Below are 17380 nucleotides of genomic sequence, written 5' to 3'. Positions count from 1 at the left end.
CGGTACCAGTGCACCAAGTCTGGAACCAACAAGACCCTGAACAGCTTCTACCCCCAAGCCATAACAAGATAGCTAAATACCTAAATCAAATGGCTACCCGGACTACCTGCATTTACCCTTTTTTGCACTAACTCTCTTGCACTGACTCTATGGACACACACTGGATTCTACTCACACATACTCAGACTGGCAACCCAACACACACACACACACACACACACAACATATGCCCACACACACATAACACACGCACACACGCATACTGACGCCAAACACACAGTCACACACATAGTCACTTTACCCCTACCTATATATACAAAGCTACCTCAATTACCTCGTACCCCTGCACATAGACTCGGCTATATACAGGGAGTACCAGTACCATGTTATTTTTTACTCGTTATTGTTATTTGTTAATCCCTGTGTATTTATTCCTTCTGTCACTATTTCTATATATTTTTTTGATCTTTATCTTTAACTCTGAATTGTTGGAAAAGGACCCGTAAGTAAGTATTTCACTGTTTACGAAGCATGTGACAAATAAAATGTGATTCGATTTTTTTGTCATGTGCAGTCGAATATTGCTATTGCCATTGCAATATTGTGACACGGTACACATTTTTCTCTTGGAATAGAGATCCCCTCAGAAAGAAAGGGTTCTGGAGTAATGGCTGTGCATGGGCAGGAGGCAGAGGACAGACCATTCTCAGGTCAGGGGTTAGGGAGAGAGAGGGCAGGGTATAGTATGGGTGCCTGCCAGAGAAAGCAATGTTGGAGAGGAGGGCAGCCCCACTTTTCTATAGAGTAGAGGAGAATGAAGAAGGGAGCAGGCGAGGTGGACAGGAGAACCGGAAAAAAGTGGAGGATGTGTTAGCTTGCTTTTCTCGCACCCACATTGAAGGGAAAGAGGAAGGAAACAGGAGAGATGAAGAGGAGTGGAGAACAGGAAAAAGAGAAGGAATAGGTGGAGGAGAGGGCAGTGGTAGGCTGCTGCTCTCTCTTTCCCCCGGTGCCCCTGCTGAAGTGGTGTTGGTGGTAGTAGTGGAGGCTGCTACTGGTAGGCACCCAGCTGGAAATCTTTGGGGGGCAGTTTGAGGCCCAGGGAGTTGGATCCATGGGGGTCCATCATGTTCTTGTAGCGCTCCCCTCTGTGCTTTGCCAGGAAGGGACCCCAGTCGGGCTGAGGGGAGCACACCAGCTTCAGACGCTGTGGAGGGGAGCGGGGGGGAAGAGTCACACAGTTGTTTTACAATAGAATACAATCATATCAATCAACTTGAGTTGCAGAAGGTCAAGGGTAGAGTTGGGTACAATAGATTATAGTAGGACCGTTCTGAGAGATATGAAAATGTCGAGAATGGCAGTCGTTCGTAACACTGAAATGTCTATAACTTTGAAATTCACTTAAAAAATGCATCAAACCTTTATAGAAAATATTGATTGCATATACAGTATATGTGCTTAATAATCATTTAGCCAGATACTGTAACTATCTTAAGGCTCTGATTAAGGCGATTATGCCAAAACGTACTGTATACGAGTACAGTGCATACACACGTACGCAAGCACACATGTGTGATGTAGGGGACTTCAACAAGCACAGCGTGGGGGACTGCTACTTGTCTGTGTTTCCTGTGCCGATCCGCCACCAGTTATCAGAGGACCAAGGCTGATAGGGATCTGGTCAAAAGTACTGCACTGTATAGGGAATAGGGTGCTATTTGGGATGCAAACAGAAGTCTTTGATGTCAGAGATCCATTTTCTAACGTGCAGTAAAGTGAAATATCAGCCCTGGTCCTCTGATAACTCTCTGTCATATGTCATACTAAAGAGCTCATTGCACTCGTATGTTTGATGTGATAGCTCTTAGTTCACAGGGGGAAAACATACAGTGCATTCAGAAAGTATTCAGACCCCTTGACTTTTTCTACATTTTGTTACGTTACAGCCTTATTCTAAAATTGATTACCGGTTTTTAAAAAAATCCCTCATCAACCTACCCACATAATTTTGTTGGCAAAAAATTAAAAATAAATACTGAAATAACACATTTACATAAGTATTCAGACCCTTTACTCAGTACTTTGTTGATTTACCTTTTGCAGTGATTACAACCTCAAATCTTATTGGGTATGACGCTACAAGCTTGGCACACCTGTATTTGGAGAGTTCCAAAGATGTTCGATGGGGTTCAAGTCCGGGCTCTGGCTGGACACTCAAGGACATTCAGAAACTGGTCCCGAAGCCACTCCTGCTTTGTCTTGGCTGTGTGTTTAGGGTCGTTGTCCTGTGTGACGTGGATGTCGATTAAGGCAGACCCCCGCACCTCTGATTCAGAGGGGTTGGGTTAAATGCAGAAGATACATTTCATTTGAATGCATTCAGTTGTACAACTGACTAGGTATCCCCCTTTCCCCATTGGAAGTTTAACCTTCGCCCCAGTCTGAGCAGGTTTTCATCAAGGATCACTCTGTACTTTGCTCCGTCATCTTTCCCTCGATCCTGACTAGTCTCCCAGTCCCTGCCGCAGGCAAACTCCAAGCGGGCGGTCGTGCCTTTTACTGAGGAGTGGCTTCCGTCTGGCCACTCTACCATAAAGGCCTGATTGGTGGAGTGCTGCAGAGATGGTTGTCCTTCTGGAAGGTTCTTCCATCTCCACAGAGGAACTCTGGAGTTCTGTCAGAGTGACCATCGGGTTGACCATCGGGTTTTTGGTCACCTCCATGACGAAGGCCCTTCTCACCCGATTGCTCAGTTTGGCCGGGCGGCCAGCTCTAGGAAGAGTCTTGGTGGTTCCAAACTTCTTCCATTTAAGAATGATGGAGGCCACTGTGTTCTTGGGGACCTTCAATGCTGCAGAAATGTTTTGGTAACCTTCCCCAGATCTTTGCCTCGACACAATGCTGTCTCGGTCTACGGACAATTCCTTCGACCTCATGGCTTGGTTTTTGCTCTGACATTTACTGTCAACTGTGGGACCTTATATATAGACAGGTGTGTGCCTTTCCAAATCATGTCCAATAATTGAATTTACCACAGGTGGACTCCAATCAAGTTGTAGAAACATCTCAGGGATGATCAATGGAAACAGGATGCAGCTGAGCTCAATTTCGAGTCTCATAGCAGCAAAGGGTCTGAATACTTATGTAAAGGTACTATTTTTGCTTGTCATTGTGGTGTATTGTGTGTAGATTGATGAGGATTTTTTTGTACTTAATCAAGTTTAGAATATGGCTGTAACTTAACAAAATGTGGAAAAAGGGAAGGGGTCTGAAAACTTTCTGAATGCACTGTAACTAGGGAGCTCAGTATTTACCACATGCTTCCAACAGTCATGCTCACATTATTCATACATACTGTGTTCCAGTAACTCACAGGAAGGTCATAGTGAGTTCATAGTCACAATTGCAGAGGGATTGTGTGGACTGTTTGTTTGTTTATGTAACCTATATGAGATGTGTGAGATGTATTTTTTATATACAACTATACTACAGTAGAACCTCAAAGACACGAACCTCAGAGTTACGGACTGTCAACCGAACAGGCAATATCAAACCGGGACATGTTTTAAATACCAAAAAACGAACTTCTGTATGCTACAGACAAATGTAAATGTTGCTTACATTTGCTAAAAACACATACGAAATTTACAGTCCAAAAAACATTCCTTACCCCAGGACATTTCCATGGGTGACCAAGAATGTGCAAAGCTGTCATCAAGGCAAAGGGTGGCTATTTGAAGAATCTCAAATCTAAAATATATTTTCATTTATATAACACTTTTTTGGTTACTACATGATTCCATATGTGTTATTTCATAGTTTTATGTCTTCACTATTATTATACAATGTAGAAAATAGTAAAAATAAAGAAAAACCCTTGAATGAGTAGGTGTGTCCAAACTTTTGACTGGTACTGTACAAACAGGTTTACAGTACATGTGCGTGGTATTGTGTCCCATACATACCTCCATGAAGCTGCCTGGGGCCAAGTACATTTTGATGACAAACATGATTGGGATCCAGATGACAGAACACAACACCATCAGCCAGCCCATCACCATTGACCATGGGGGGTAGGTGTAGTCCTCATAGGTCATCACCTTCCACTGGTACAGACTCAGCCCCAGGATACCCTGCAGGGAGAGAGAGGAGAAAAGGGAGAAGACAGGAGGATTAGGAGCGAGAATAGAATCAAGGATGAGGCGGAGGAGGATGACAGAAGAGAGAAAATGGGTGAGATGAGGGGGAGACGAAGTGAAGGAGGAGGTGGAAGAAAGAGGATGATCAAAAACCAGAAGAAGAGGATTAAGAGATAAGGAAAGGAAGGATCAGGAGGGTAAGATGAGGAGGGGCAAAGGAGGGAACAGGGAGAAGAGGAGAAAGAAGAGGAGGACAAGATTATGCATCACAGAGGTCCCCGGGGTAATTTGTAACCCCCTAGAGAGGGGCGGACTGGCTGGCTGGGGAGAGTGGTAGGCTGGAGCAATAGCCGTGTCGTTTGTCACTTACGCTCAGCTGTTACAGCAAGATACATTCTAGTAAACTAGTACTGCCACTGTAACACCTTCCAATGCGGTGAAACATACACTGAGTGCACAAAATATTAAGGACACCTGCTCTAGACTGACCAGGTGATTCCAGGTGAAAGCTATGATCCCTTATTGATGTCACTTGTTAAATCCACTTAAAATCAGTATAGATGAAGGGGAGGGGACAGGTTGAAGAAGGATTTTTAAGCCTTGAGACAATTGAGACATGGATTGTGTATATGTGCCATTCAGAGGGAGAATGGGAAAGACACACAGGTTTGTGTCAAGAACTGCAACGCTGCTGGGTTTTTCACGCTCAACAGTTTCTTGTGTGTATCAAGAATGGTCCACCACCCAAAGGACATCCAGCCAACTTGACACAACTGTGGGAAGCACTGGAGTCAACATGGGCCAGCTTCCCTGTGGAATGCTTTCGACTCCTTGTAGAGCCCCGGTGAATTGAGGCATTCTGAGGGTAAGATTTTGGGGTTGAACTCAATATTAGGAAGGTGTCCTTAATGTTTTGTATACTCAGTGTAACTTCTGTAAGGTAGGAGAGCATGAGGTTACTGAGTTGGTGTGCTATAGAAATTTCCATAATACTTAGTTTGAATCATTCGTCAGAAAGCATACTTAACTGTATTATCAACATGACATAACAGGTGTCATATAAACAGTCCTGACACTGGTTTGACATTGTCAAGCCATAATTAGATTTTCGTGCAAAAATGTAATAGCATTATACTGAGCCAGTTAGTGAGCCATGTCAATTTAGTGCCATAAACAGTTTTGTGTCATGACCATGACGTGAGTTGTCATACAGTGGGGGAAAAAAGTATTTAGTCAGCCACCAATTGTGCAAGTTCTCCCACTTAAAAAGATGAGAGAGGCCTGTAATTTTCATCATAGGTACACGTCAACTATGACAGACAAATTGAGAGAAATAAAATCCAGAAAATCACATTGTAGGATTTTTTATGAATTTATTTGCAAATTATGGTGGAAAATAAGTATTTGGTCACCTACAAACAAGAAAGATTTCTGGCTCTCACAGACCTGTAACTTCTTCTTTAAGAGGCTTCTCCGTCCTCCACTCGTTACCTGTATTAATGGCACCTGTTTGAACTTGTTATCAGTATAAAAGACACCTGTCCACAACCTCAAACAGTCACACTCCAAACTCCACTATGGCCAAGACCAAAGAGCTGTCAAAGGACACCAGAAACAAAATTGTAGACCTGCACCAGGCTGGGAAGACTGAATCTGCAATAGGTAAGCAGCTTGGTTTGAAGAAATCAACTGTGGGAGCAATTATTAGGAAATGGAAGACATACAAGACCACTGATAATCTCCCTCGATCTGGGGCTCCACGCAAGATCTCACCCCGTGGGGTCAAAATGATCACAAGAACGGTGAGCAAAAATCCCAGAACCACATGGGGGGACCTAGTGAATGACCTGCAGAGAGCTGGGACCAAAGTAACAAAGCCTACCATCAGTAACACACTACGCCGCCAGGGACTCAAATCCTGCAGTGCCAGACGTGTCCCCCTGCTTAAGCCAGTACATGTCCAGGCCCGTCTGAAGTTTGCTAGAGTGCATTTGGATGATCTAGAAGAGGATTGGGAGAATGTCATATGGTCAGATGAAACCAAAATATAACTTTTTGGTAAAAACTCAACTCGTCGTATTTGGAGGACAAAGAATGCTGAGTTGCATCCATAGAACACCATACCTACTGTGAAGCATGGGGGTGGAAACATCATGCTTTGGGGCTGTTTTTCTGCAAAGGGACCAGGACGACTGATCCGTGTAAAGGAAAGAATGAATGGGGCCATGTATCATGAGATTTTGAGTGAAAACCTCCTTCCATCAGCAAGGGCATTGAAGATGAAACGTGGCTGGGTCTTTCAGCATGACAATGATCCCAAACACACCGCCCAGGCAACGAAGGAGTGGCTTCGTAAGAAGCATTTCAAGGTCCTGGAGTGGCCTAGCCAGTCTCCAGATCTCAACCCCATAGAAAATCTTTGGAGGGAGTTGAAAGTCTGTGTTGCCCAGCAACAGCCCCAAAACATCACTGCTCTAGAGGAGATCTGCATGGAGGAATGGGCCAAAATACCAGCAACAGTGTGTGAAAACCTTGTGAAGACTTACAGAAAACGTTTGACCTGTGTCATTGCCAACAATGGGTATATAACAAAGTATTGAGAAACTTTTGTTATTGACCAAATACTTATTTTCCACCATAATTTGCAAATAAATTCATTAAAAATCCTACAATGTGATTTTTTCACATTTTGTCTGTCATAGTTGACGTGTACCTATGATGAAAATTACAGGCCTCTCTCATCTTTTTAAGTGGGAGAACTTGCACAATTGGTGGCTGACTAAATACTTTTTTTCCCCACTGTAACTTAACCGGTCACCTGGAGGAAAGGAGGACCTATTTTGCAATGAAGGTATACAGTAGTCTCAACAGAACCCTCTAGGGTAATACCATGGCATAGCCAGAGGACAGCTATTTCCTGTCCTCCTCTGGCTACATTGACTTCAATACAAAACATAGGAGGCTCCTCGCCCCATTCCATAGACCTACATGCTAACTATGGCGACTTCCAGAGGACGTCCTCCAACCAATCAAAGCTTTTGCAGTATGAACTAACTTGTTGTCCATCCAATCAAAGGATCAGAGAATTAACTTAGTACAGTGAGGGAAAAAGTATTTGATCCCCTGCTGATTTTGTACTTTTGCCCACTGACAAAGACATGATCAGTCTATAATTTTAATGGTAGGTTTATTTGAACATTGAGAGACAGAATAACAACATCAAAAATGTAAAATCTTTTCAAAAATGTTATAAATTGATTTGCATTTTAATGAGGGAAATAAGTATTTGACCCCTCTACAAAATATGACTTAGTACTTGGTGGCAAAACCCTTGTTGGCAATCACAGAGGTCAGACGTTTCTTGTAGTTGGCCACCAGGTTTGCACACATCTCAGGAGGGATTTTGTTCCACTCCTTTTTGCAGATCTTCTCCAAGTCATTAAGGTTTCGAGGCTGACGTTTGGCAACTCGAACCTTTAGCTCCCTCCACAGATTTTCTATGGGATTAAGGTCTGGAGACTGGCTAGGCCACTCCAGGACCTTAATGTGCTTCTTCTTGAGCCACTCCTTTGTTGCCTTGGCCGTGTGTTTTGGGTAATTGTCATGCTGGAATACCCATCCACGACCCATTTTCAATGCCCTGGCTGAGGGAAGGAGGTTCTCACCCAAGATTTGACGGTACATGGCCCCGTCCATCGTCCCTTTGATGCGGTGAAGTTGTCCTGTCCCCTTAGCAGAAAAACACCCCCAAAGCATAATGTTTCCACCTCCATGTTTGACGGTGGGGATGGTGTTCTTGGGGTCATAGGCAGCATTCCTCCTCCTCCAAACACGGTGAGTTGAGTTGATGCAAAGGAGCTCCATTTTGGTCTCATCTGACCACAACACTCACCCAGTTCTCCTCTGAATCATTCAGATGTTCATTGGCAAACTTCAGACGGGCCTGTATATGTGCTTTCTTGAGCAGGGGGACCTTGCGGGCGCTGCAGGATTTCAGTCCTTCACGGCGTAGTGTGTTACCAATAGTTTTCTTGGTGACTATGGTCCCAGCTGCTTTGAGATCATTGACAAGATCCTCCCGTGTAGTTCTGGGCTGATTCCTCACCGTTCTCATGATCATTGCAACTCCACGAGGTGAGATCTTGCATGGAGCCCCAGGCCGAGGGAGATTTTATACATGTACTTTAAGAGTGTGCTCCTAATCTCAGCTCGTTACCTGTATAAAAGACACCTGGGAGCCAGAAATCTTTCTGATTGAGAGGGGGTCAAATACTTATTTCCCTCATTAAAATGCAAATCAATTTATAACATTTTTGACATGCGTTTTTCTGGATTGTTTTGTTGTTATTCTGTCTCTCACTGTTCAAATAAACCTACCATTAAAATTATAGACTGATCATTTCTTTGTCAGTGGGCAAACGTACAAAATCAGCAGGGGATCAAATACTTTTTTCCCTCACTGTACTACGCATGTGTGATTTAGAAGCTTGGTGAGTTGGTGACATCGTTGGATAGATTGAGATTGAGATAGTAATAGTTGAGGATTTCTAGGATATTATTAGAGATGTAGCGATTCCAACTTCCTCTTACAGTCTCACGTCAGAATTTAACATTCATCTATGTTTCTTAAACGTCAAATTTCAAAGTTGTTGCAAATGTCAAATTTCAAAGTGTTTAAGGTTAAGTTTAGGCATTAACTCTGAATTTTTAAGGTCAGGGTCAAGTTTAGGCATTAACTCCAAAATCTTAAGGTTAGGCATTAACTCCGAGATAGGCTTAAAACAAAAATCTCAAAAACATCTTCATATCACTGAATTCGAACTTGCAACCTTTGGAATCCAAGGCAGATGCTTCTGCCCATCTGCCATCCGTCCACAACACCCTAGCAAAACCTAAACCTCACTGTTGCCCCTAGTGGCCAGTTTCCATGTCATCTCCCGACGTCCTCAGACATGGATGGACGTTGAATACTGACTTGTATCACGGGTGACCTGGCTGAGCGATTCACCAATATGCATCGGCCCCGGTTCAAATGTTTAAGATATGAGTGCATCGGTACACAGGAACCCAAACCGATCCAAATGTAGCATGCATCGGTCAGAAAATCGATTCAAACGGGGGTTCACTAAAATTGTTTGCTCATATTATTTTCTTCCTACCTTCCGAAAACACCTCTTATCTTTTGTGACAACTATCCTCTCTTTCAGTGTCGAACTAAGCATGTAGACAGTAATTAATCTACAAGTCATTTGCATGCTGAACAACCTCTAGTCAAGTCAAACTGCGCACTGTTTAGCACGCTGACCAACGAGAGGTAGTCGGCCTATTCCTGATCTTCGGCATTCAAATGCTTGTGAAATGGCTTGTGCAATATAAGCCTTTATTAGTTGAGTGACAACCAATGTAATTTGAAAGGGTATTGTTAACAAATGCGCTGTTGAAAATTGTGTTTTACCGGAATAAAAGTAGCCTAACTCATCTGGCTACTTACATTAAATTTTATTTTGATTGTTCAGGTTCACCATCAGAAAGAGTTTTGGTAGTTTTGCTTTCAACAACCAGTGTGTCATTTTTAGATATACAGGGTAAAGTTGATCATTTCATAATGAGGACAGGAATCACTTTTTCATGAGCAGCACAGCATGGTCGAAGTGGGAGGAGAAGCTCTCTGTAAAAAAGTCAAAATGGTCTAAATCTTTCGATTTGGAGACGGGGGTGGAATCCAAAATTATGTCTATTGTACAGTACTGTATATGTAGTCACCTGAGCTGAGCCATAAGGGAGACAAGTGGGCATCTACCACCCCACTATCAGACCACTTTTGATCTGAAATCACCATCACCCACTTGTCATTTTACCAGATTAAAAGAGTTTTAGCTAATAATGAATCAATATTTATCTTTAAAAATGTGCTATGACATAGCCATTCAGAAAGTATTCAGACCCCTTGACTTTTTCCACATTTTTTTTTTCTTTACAGCCTTATTCTAAAATGGATTAAATTAATTTTTTCCCTCAACAATCTACACACAATACCCCATAATGACAAAGCGAAAACAGGTTTTTAGAGACCCTTTGCTATGAGACTCGAAATTGAGCTCAGGTGCATCCTGTTTCCATTGATCATTCTTGAGATGTTTCTACAACTTGATTGGAGTCCACCTGTGGTAAATTCAATTTGGAAAGGCACACACCTGTCTAAATAAGGTCTCACAGTTGACAGTGCATGTCAGAGCAAAAACCAAGCAATGAGTTCGAAGGAATTGTCCGTAGAGCTTCGAGACAGGATTGTGTCGAGGCAAAGATCTGGGGAAGGGTACCAAAACATTTCTGCAGCATTGCATGTCGCCAAGAACACAGTGGCCTCCATCATTCCTAAATGGAAGAAGTTTGGAACCACCAAGACTCTTCCTAGAGCTGGCCGCCCGGCCAAACGGCGCAATCGGGGGTGAAGGGCCTTGACAGAGCTCCAGAGTTCCTCTGAGGAGATGGGAGAACCTTCCAGAAGGACAACCATCTCTGCAGCACTCCACCAATCAGGCCTTTGTGGTAGAGTGGCCAGAATAAAGCCACTCCTCAGTAAAAGGCACATGACAGCCCGCTTGGAATTTGCCAAAAGGCATCTAAAGGATTCTCAGACCATGAGAAACAAGATTATCTGGTCTGATGAAACCAAGATTGAACTCTTTGGCCTGAATGCCAAGCTTCACGTCTGGAGGAAACCTACGGTGAAGCATGGTGGTGGCAGCATCATGCTGTGGGGATGTTTTTCAACGGCAGGGACTGGGAGACTGATCAGGATCGAGGGAAAGATGAACGGAGCAAAGTACAGAGAGATCCTTGATGAAAACCTGCTCTAGAGCGCTCAGGACCTGACTGCGGTGAAGGCTCACCTTCCAACAGGACAATGACCCTAAGCACACAGCCAAGACAACGCAAGAGTGGCTTTGGGACAAGTCTCTGAATGTCCTTGAGTGGCCCAGCCAGAGCCCGGACCCTGAACCCGATCGAACATCTCTGAAGAGACCTGAAAATAGCTGTGCAGTGAGGCTCCCCATCCAACCTGACAGAGTTTGAGAGGATCTGCAGAGAATAATGTACTGAGTAAAGGGTCTGAATACCTATGTAAATGTGATATTTCAGTTTTGTAATTGTAATACATTTGCAAACATTTCTAAAAACCTGTTTTTGCTTTGTCATTATTGGGTATTGTATGTAGGGGGAAAAAAAATTTCATCAATTTTAGAATTACTATAATGTAACAAAATGTGGTGAAAGTCAAAGGGTCTAAATACTTTCTGAATACATTGGCTATGTCATAGCTCATTTTTAAAGATATATTGATACATTACTAGCTCAAACTCTTTTCATCTGGTATTTTGGTATTTTATTAGGATCCCCATTAGCTGTTGCAAAAGCAGCAGCTACTCTTCCTGGGGTCCAGGAAGAGTAGCTGCTGTTTATCTAGTTAGTTATCGTAGGTTATCGTAGGTTATTGTAGGTAATTATTGTAGGTAAGTATTGTATTGTATTCGGCTGAGCCCGGTGAAGCACGAGGCTAGCTAACCCACTACCTGGACTAGCTAGTGAGTAGCTACTGGTAACTATTAGCAACTGTGGATAGTTGTTTCCAATGTTATTTCACGCTTAAGAGTACCTGTAATTATACCAGCTAGCTGCCTACCATTCAGCTGTTTTTCTAACCTCACTATCTGAAGCGTTAACGTTAGGTAGTTAGTAGCTACTGTACTCGAAATGTAGCTAGCTTGTTGCTACCTGGATAGCTAACTAGACAATAGCTGGAACGACCTAGCGAACAGACGCGAACTGGCTGAATCGATTCAGTGGCTAGCTTTGCACTTAACTGGCTAACAGTAGCTACTAAGGGTAAGATATAACCTACATTTGTGTTTTGTTTTTACATACTGGTAACCAGAGTCGTTCAAGGGATTTCGGGACATGGGTGACTAGTTAACGTTAGCTTGGCTCTCTCTGTGTGTTCGTGCCGTGGGAGGAGTTTTTTTTTTTCGTTGGCAGAGAGCAATGGCTAGATAGTATGCTAACTATTCTAGCTAACTAACTGGCTGAATAAGTTGACGACGGACTCACTCAAACTGTCAAAACTAACCCAAAACTTTACACAACGTTAGACACGGACACGAATGATCTGCTTGGCGTGTTAACACACTGGTGGTTTGTTGTAACTGAATATTGGTGCTAAACCGTGTTATTGGAGGCTGGCATGCTAGATGGCTATGGCGTCATAGGATTCGGTGCCCTGGATGGTTTTCACAGAATACTGTACCAAGTTAGCTAGCTGAATAAACTAAGTTAGTCTATTCCTAGAAAACATTGAACCACTGTAGTTTACAACAATTATAATTTCTAAAGTGGAAGTTGGGAGAGTTATATTTGAGTGTTTCAGTGAAACGTAAGTGAGGGAGGCCCCGCTCTCTCGCTTTCCCAGATGTTTAGTTCATTTCATTCCGATCTCCTTTGCATTATTGTAGCCATTTTCTGTAGCCTGTCAACTATGTGTCTGTCTATCCCTGTTCTCTCCTCTCCGCAAAGGCTATACAAACGCCTCACACCGCGTGGCTGCTGCCACTCTAACCTGGTGGTCCCTGCGCGCACGACCCACGTGGAGTTCCAGGTCTCCGGCAGCCTCTGGAACTGCCGTTCTGCGGCCAACAAGGCAAAGTTCATCTCAGCCTATGCTACCCTCCAGTCCCTCGACTTCTTGGCGCTGACGGAAACATGGATTACCACAGAAAACACTGCTACTCCTACTGCTCTCTCCTCGTCTGACCATGTGTTCTCGCATACCCCGAGAGCATCTGGTCAGCGGGGTGGTGGCACAGGAATCCTTATCTCTCCCAAGTGGACATTCTCTCTTTCTCCCCTGACCCATCTGTCTATCTCCTCATTTGAATTAAATACTGTCACAGTCACTAGCCCATTCAAGCTTAACATCCTTATCATTTATCGCCATCCAGGTTCCCTTGGAGAGTTCATCAATGAGCTTGACGCCTTGATAAGGTCCTCTGTAGCTCAGCTGGTAGAGCACGGCGCTTGTAACGCCAAGGTAGTGGGTTCGATCCCCGGGACCACCCATACACAAAAAAAATTTAAAAAATAATGTATGCACGCATGACTGTAAGTCGCTTTGGATAAAAGCGTCTGCTAAATGGCATATTATTATTATTATTATAAGTTCCTTTCCTGAGGATGGCTCACCCCTCACAGTTCTGGGTGACTTTAACCTCCCTACGTCTACCTTTGACTCATTTCTCTCTGCCTCCTTCTTTCCACTCCTCTCCTATTTTGACCTCACCCTCTCACCCCTACTCACAAGGCAGGCAATACGCTTGACCTCATCTTTACTAGATGCTGTTCTTCTACTAATCTCACTGCAACTCCCCTCCAAGTCTCCGACCACTACTTTGTATCCTTTTCTCTCTCGCTCTCCTCCAACACTACTCACTCTGCCCCTACTCAGATGGTAATGCGCCGTCGCAACCGTCGCTCTCTCTCTCCCGCTACTCTCTCCTCTTCCATCCTATCATCTCTTCCCTCTGCTCAATCCTTCTCCCTCCAATCTCCTGATTCTGCCTCCTCAACCCTCCTCTCCTCCCTTTCTGCATCCTTTGACTCTCTATGTCCCCTATCCTCCCGGCCGGCTCGGTCCTCCCCTTCTGCTCCGTGGCTTGACGACTCATTGCGAGCTCACAGAACAGGGCGCCCTGCGGACCTGGCATCTTTTCACTCCCTCCTCTCTACATTTTCTTCCTCTGTTTCTGCTGCTAAAGCCACTTTCTACCACTCTAAATTCCAAGCATCTGCCTCTAACCCTAGGAAGCTCTTTGCCACCTTCTCCTCCCTGCTGAATCATCCTCCCACTCCCCCCTACTCCCTCTCTGTGGATGACTTCGTCAACCATTTTGAAAAGAAGGTTGACGACATCCGATCCTCGTTTGTTAAGTCAAATGACACTGCTGGTCCTGCTCACACTGCCCTACCCTATGCTTTGACTTCTTTCTCCCCTCTCTCTCCAGATGAAATCTTGCGACTTGTGACGGCCGGCCGCCCAACAACCTGCCCGCTTGACCCTATCCCCTCCTCTCTTCTCCAGACCATTTCCGGAGACCTTCTCCCTTACCTCACCTCACTCATCAACTCATCCTTGACCGCTGGCTATGTCCCTTCCGTCTTCAAGAGAGCGAGAGTTGCACCCCTTCTCAAAAAACATACACTCGATCCCTCCGATGTCAACAACTACAGACCAGTATCCCTTATTTATTTTCTCTCCAAAACTCTTGAGCATTCCGTCTTTAGCCAACTCTCTTGCTATCTCTCTCAGAATGACCTTCTTTCTCCAAACCAGTCAGGTTTCAAGACGGGTCATTCAACTGAGACTGCTCTTCTCTGTGTCACGGAGGCTCTCCACACTGCTAAAGCTAACTCTCTCTCCTCTGCTCTCGTCCTTCTAGACCTATCTGCTGCCTTTGATACTGTGAACCATCAGATCCTCCTCTCCACCCTCTCCGAGTTGGGCATCTCCGGCGTGGCTCACTCTTGGATTGCGTCCTACCTGACAGGTCGCTATTACCAGGTGGCGTGGCGAGAATCTGTCTCCGCACCACGTGCTCTCATCACTGGTGTCCCCCAGGGCTCAGTTCTAGGCCCTCTCCTATTCTCGCTATACACCAAGTCACTTGGCTCTGTCATATCCTCCCATGGCCTCTCCTATCATTGCTACGCAGACGACACACAATTAATCTTCTCCTTTCCCCCTTCTGATAACCAGGTGGCGAATCGCATCTCTGCATGTCTGGCAGACATATCAGTGTGGATGACGGATCACCACCTCAAGCTGAACCTCGGCAAGACGGAGCTGCTCTTCCTCCTGGGGAAGGACTGCCCGTTCCATGATCTCGCCATCACGGTTGACAACTCCGTTGTGTCCTCCTCCCAGAGTGCAAAGAGCTTTGGCGTGACCCTGGACAACACCCTGTCGTTCTCCGCTAACATCAAGGCAGTGACCCGATCCTGTAGGTTCATGCTCTACAACATTCGCAGAGTACGACCCTGCCTTACACAGGAAGCGGCACAGGTCCTAATCCAGGCACTTGTCATCTCCCGTCTGGATTACTGCATCTCGCTGTTGGCTGGGCTCCCTGCCTGTGCCATTAAACCCCTACAACTCATCCAGAACGCTGCAGCCCGTCTGGTGTTCAACCTTCCCAAGTTCTCTCACGTCACCCCGCTCCTCCGCACACTCCACTGGCTTCCAGTTGAAGCTCGCATCTGCTACAATACCATGGTGCTTGCCTACGGAGCTGTGAGGGGAACGGCACCTCCGTACCTTCAGGCTCTGATCAGTCCCTACACCCAAACGAGGGCATTGCGTTCATCCACCTCTGGCCTGCTGGCCCCCCTACCTCTGCGGAAGCACAGTTCCCGCTCAGCCCAGTGAAAACTGTTCGCTGCTCTGGCACCCCAATGTTGGAACAAGCTCCCTCACAATGCCAGGACAGCGGAGTTAATCACCACCTTCCGGAGACACTTGAAACCCCACCTCTTTAAGGAATACCTGGGATAGGATAAAGTAATCCTTCTTACCCCACCCCCCCCCCCAAAAAAAGAATATATATATATATATATATATATATATATATATATATATATATATATATATATTGTAAAGTGGTTGTCCCACTGGCTATCATAAGGTGAATGCACCAATTTGTAAGTCGCTCTGGATAAGAGCGTCTGCTAAATGACGAAAATGTAAATGTAAATGTCCACACAAAACATGAAACATGACATAATAAAGAACATTAATAGATAAGAACAGCTCAAGCACAGAACTACATTTTTTTTTTTTAAAGGCACACGTAGCCTACATATCAATACATACACACAAACTATCTAGGTCAAATAGGGGAGAGGCGTTGTGTCGTGAGGTGTTGCTTTATCTGTTTATTGAAATCAGGTTTGCTGTTCATTTGAGCAATACTAGATGGAATGGAGTTCCATGCAATAATGGCTCTATATAATACTGTACGCTTTCTTGAATTTGTTCTGATGGGGTAAGTGTGTGTGTCAGAGATGTGTGTAAGTTGACTATGCAAACAATTTTGGATTTTCAACACATTAATGTTTCTTATAAAAAGAAGAAGTGATGCAGTCAGTCTCTCCTCAACTCTTAGCCAAGTGTTACTGGCATGCATAGTATTTATATCAGCCCTCTGATTACAATGAAGAGCAAGACGTGCCGCTCTGTTTTGGGCCAGCTGCAGCTTAACTAGGTCTTTCCTTGCAGCACTGGACTACACGACTGGACAATAATCAAGATTAGACAAAACTAGAGCCTGCAGAACTTGCTTTTTGGAGTATGGTGTCAAAAAGCAGAGCATCTCTTTATTATGGACAGACCTCTCCCCATCTTTACAACCATTGAATCTATATGTTTTGACCATGATAGTTTACAATCTAAGGTAACGCCAAGTAATTTAGTCTCCTCAACTTGTTCAACAGCCACACCATTCATTACCAGATTCAGTTGAGGTCTAGAACTCAGGGAATGATTTGTACCAAATACAATGCTCTTCGTTTTAGAGATGTTCGGGACCAGTTTATTAGTGGCCACCCATTCCAAAACAGACTGCAACTCTTTGTTATGGGTTTCAGTGACTTCATTAGCTGTGGTTGCTGATCCGTATATGAATCATCAGCATACATGGACACACATGCTTTGTTTAATGCCAGTGGCAGGTCATTGGTAAAAATAGAAAAGAGTAGAGGTCCTAGAGAGCTGCCCTGTGGTGCACCACACTTTACATGTTTGACATTAGAGAAGCTTCCATTAAAGAAAACCCTTTGAGTTCTATTAGATAGATAGCTCCGAATCCACGATATGGCAGAGGTTGAAAAGCCATAACACATACGTTTTTTCAACAACATGTTATGGCAATAATTTCAAAGGCTGCACTGAAATCTAACAGTACAGCTCCACAATCTTCTTATTATCAATTTCTTTCAACCAATCATCAGTCATTTGTGTCACTGCAGTACATGTTGAGTGCCCTTCCCTATACACATGCTGAAAGTCTGCTGTTTATTTGTTTACAGAGAAATAGCATTGTATTTGGTCAAACACCATTTTTTCCAAAAGTTTGCTACGAGCTGGCAGCAAGGTTATAGGTCTGCTGTTAGAACCAATAAAGGCCGCTTTA

General features: G+C 44.3%; 1 protein-coding gene across 1 annotated transcript in view; it reads right to left on the bottom strand.

Moving 5' to 3' along the window:
• Nucleotides 1–1051: 1051 nt before the first annotated feature.
• Nucleotides 1052–17380, bottom strand: part of LOC311128338 (sodium- and chloride-dependent glycine transporter 2-like) — a gene marked incomplete at both ends in the record, with an annotated part of 79253 nt that continues 62924 nt past the window's right edge. Inside the window, 2 exons of the mRNA XM_084160447.1 lie at nt 1052–1207; nt 3969–4136. Coding sequence (XP_084016573.1) covers nt 1052–1207; nt 3969–4136 — 324 coding nt within the window. The remainder of the gene's footprint in view (nt 1208–3968; nt 4137–17380) is intronic.

The sequence above is a fragment of the Coregonus lavaretus genome (genome assembly GCF_964263955.1).
Source record: "Coregonus lavaretus genome assembly, chromosome: 4".
Lineage (NCBI taxonomy): Eukaryota > Metazoa > Chordata > Actinopteri > Salmoniformes > Salmonidae > Coregonus > Coregonus lavaretus.
This window is presented reverse-complemented; position numbering and strand designations above follow the sequence as displayed.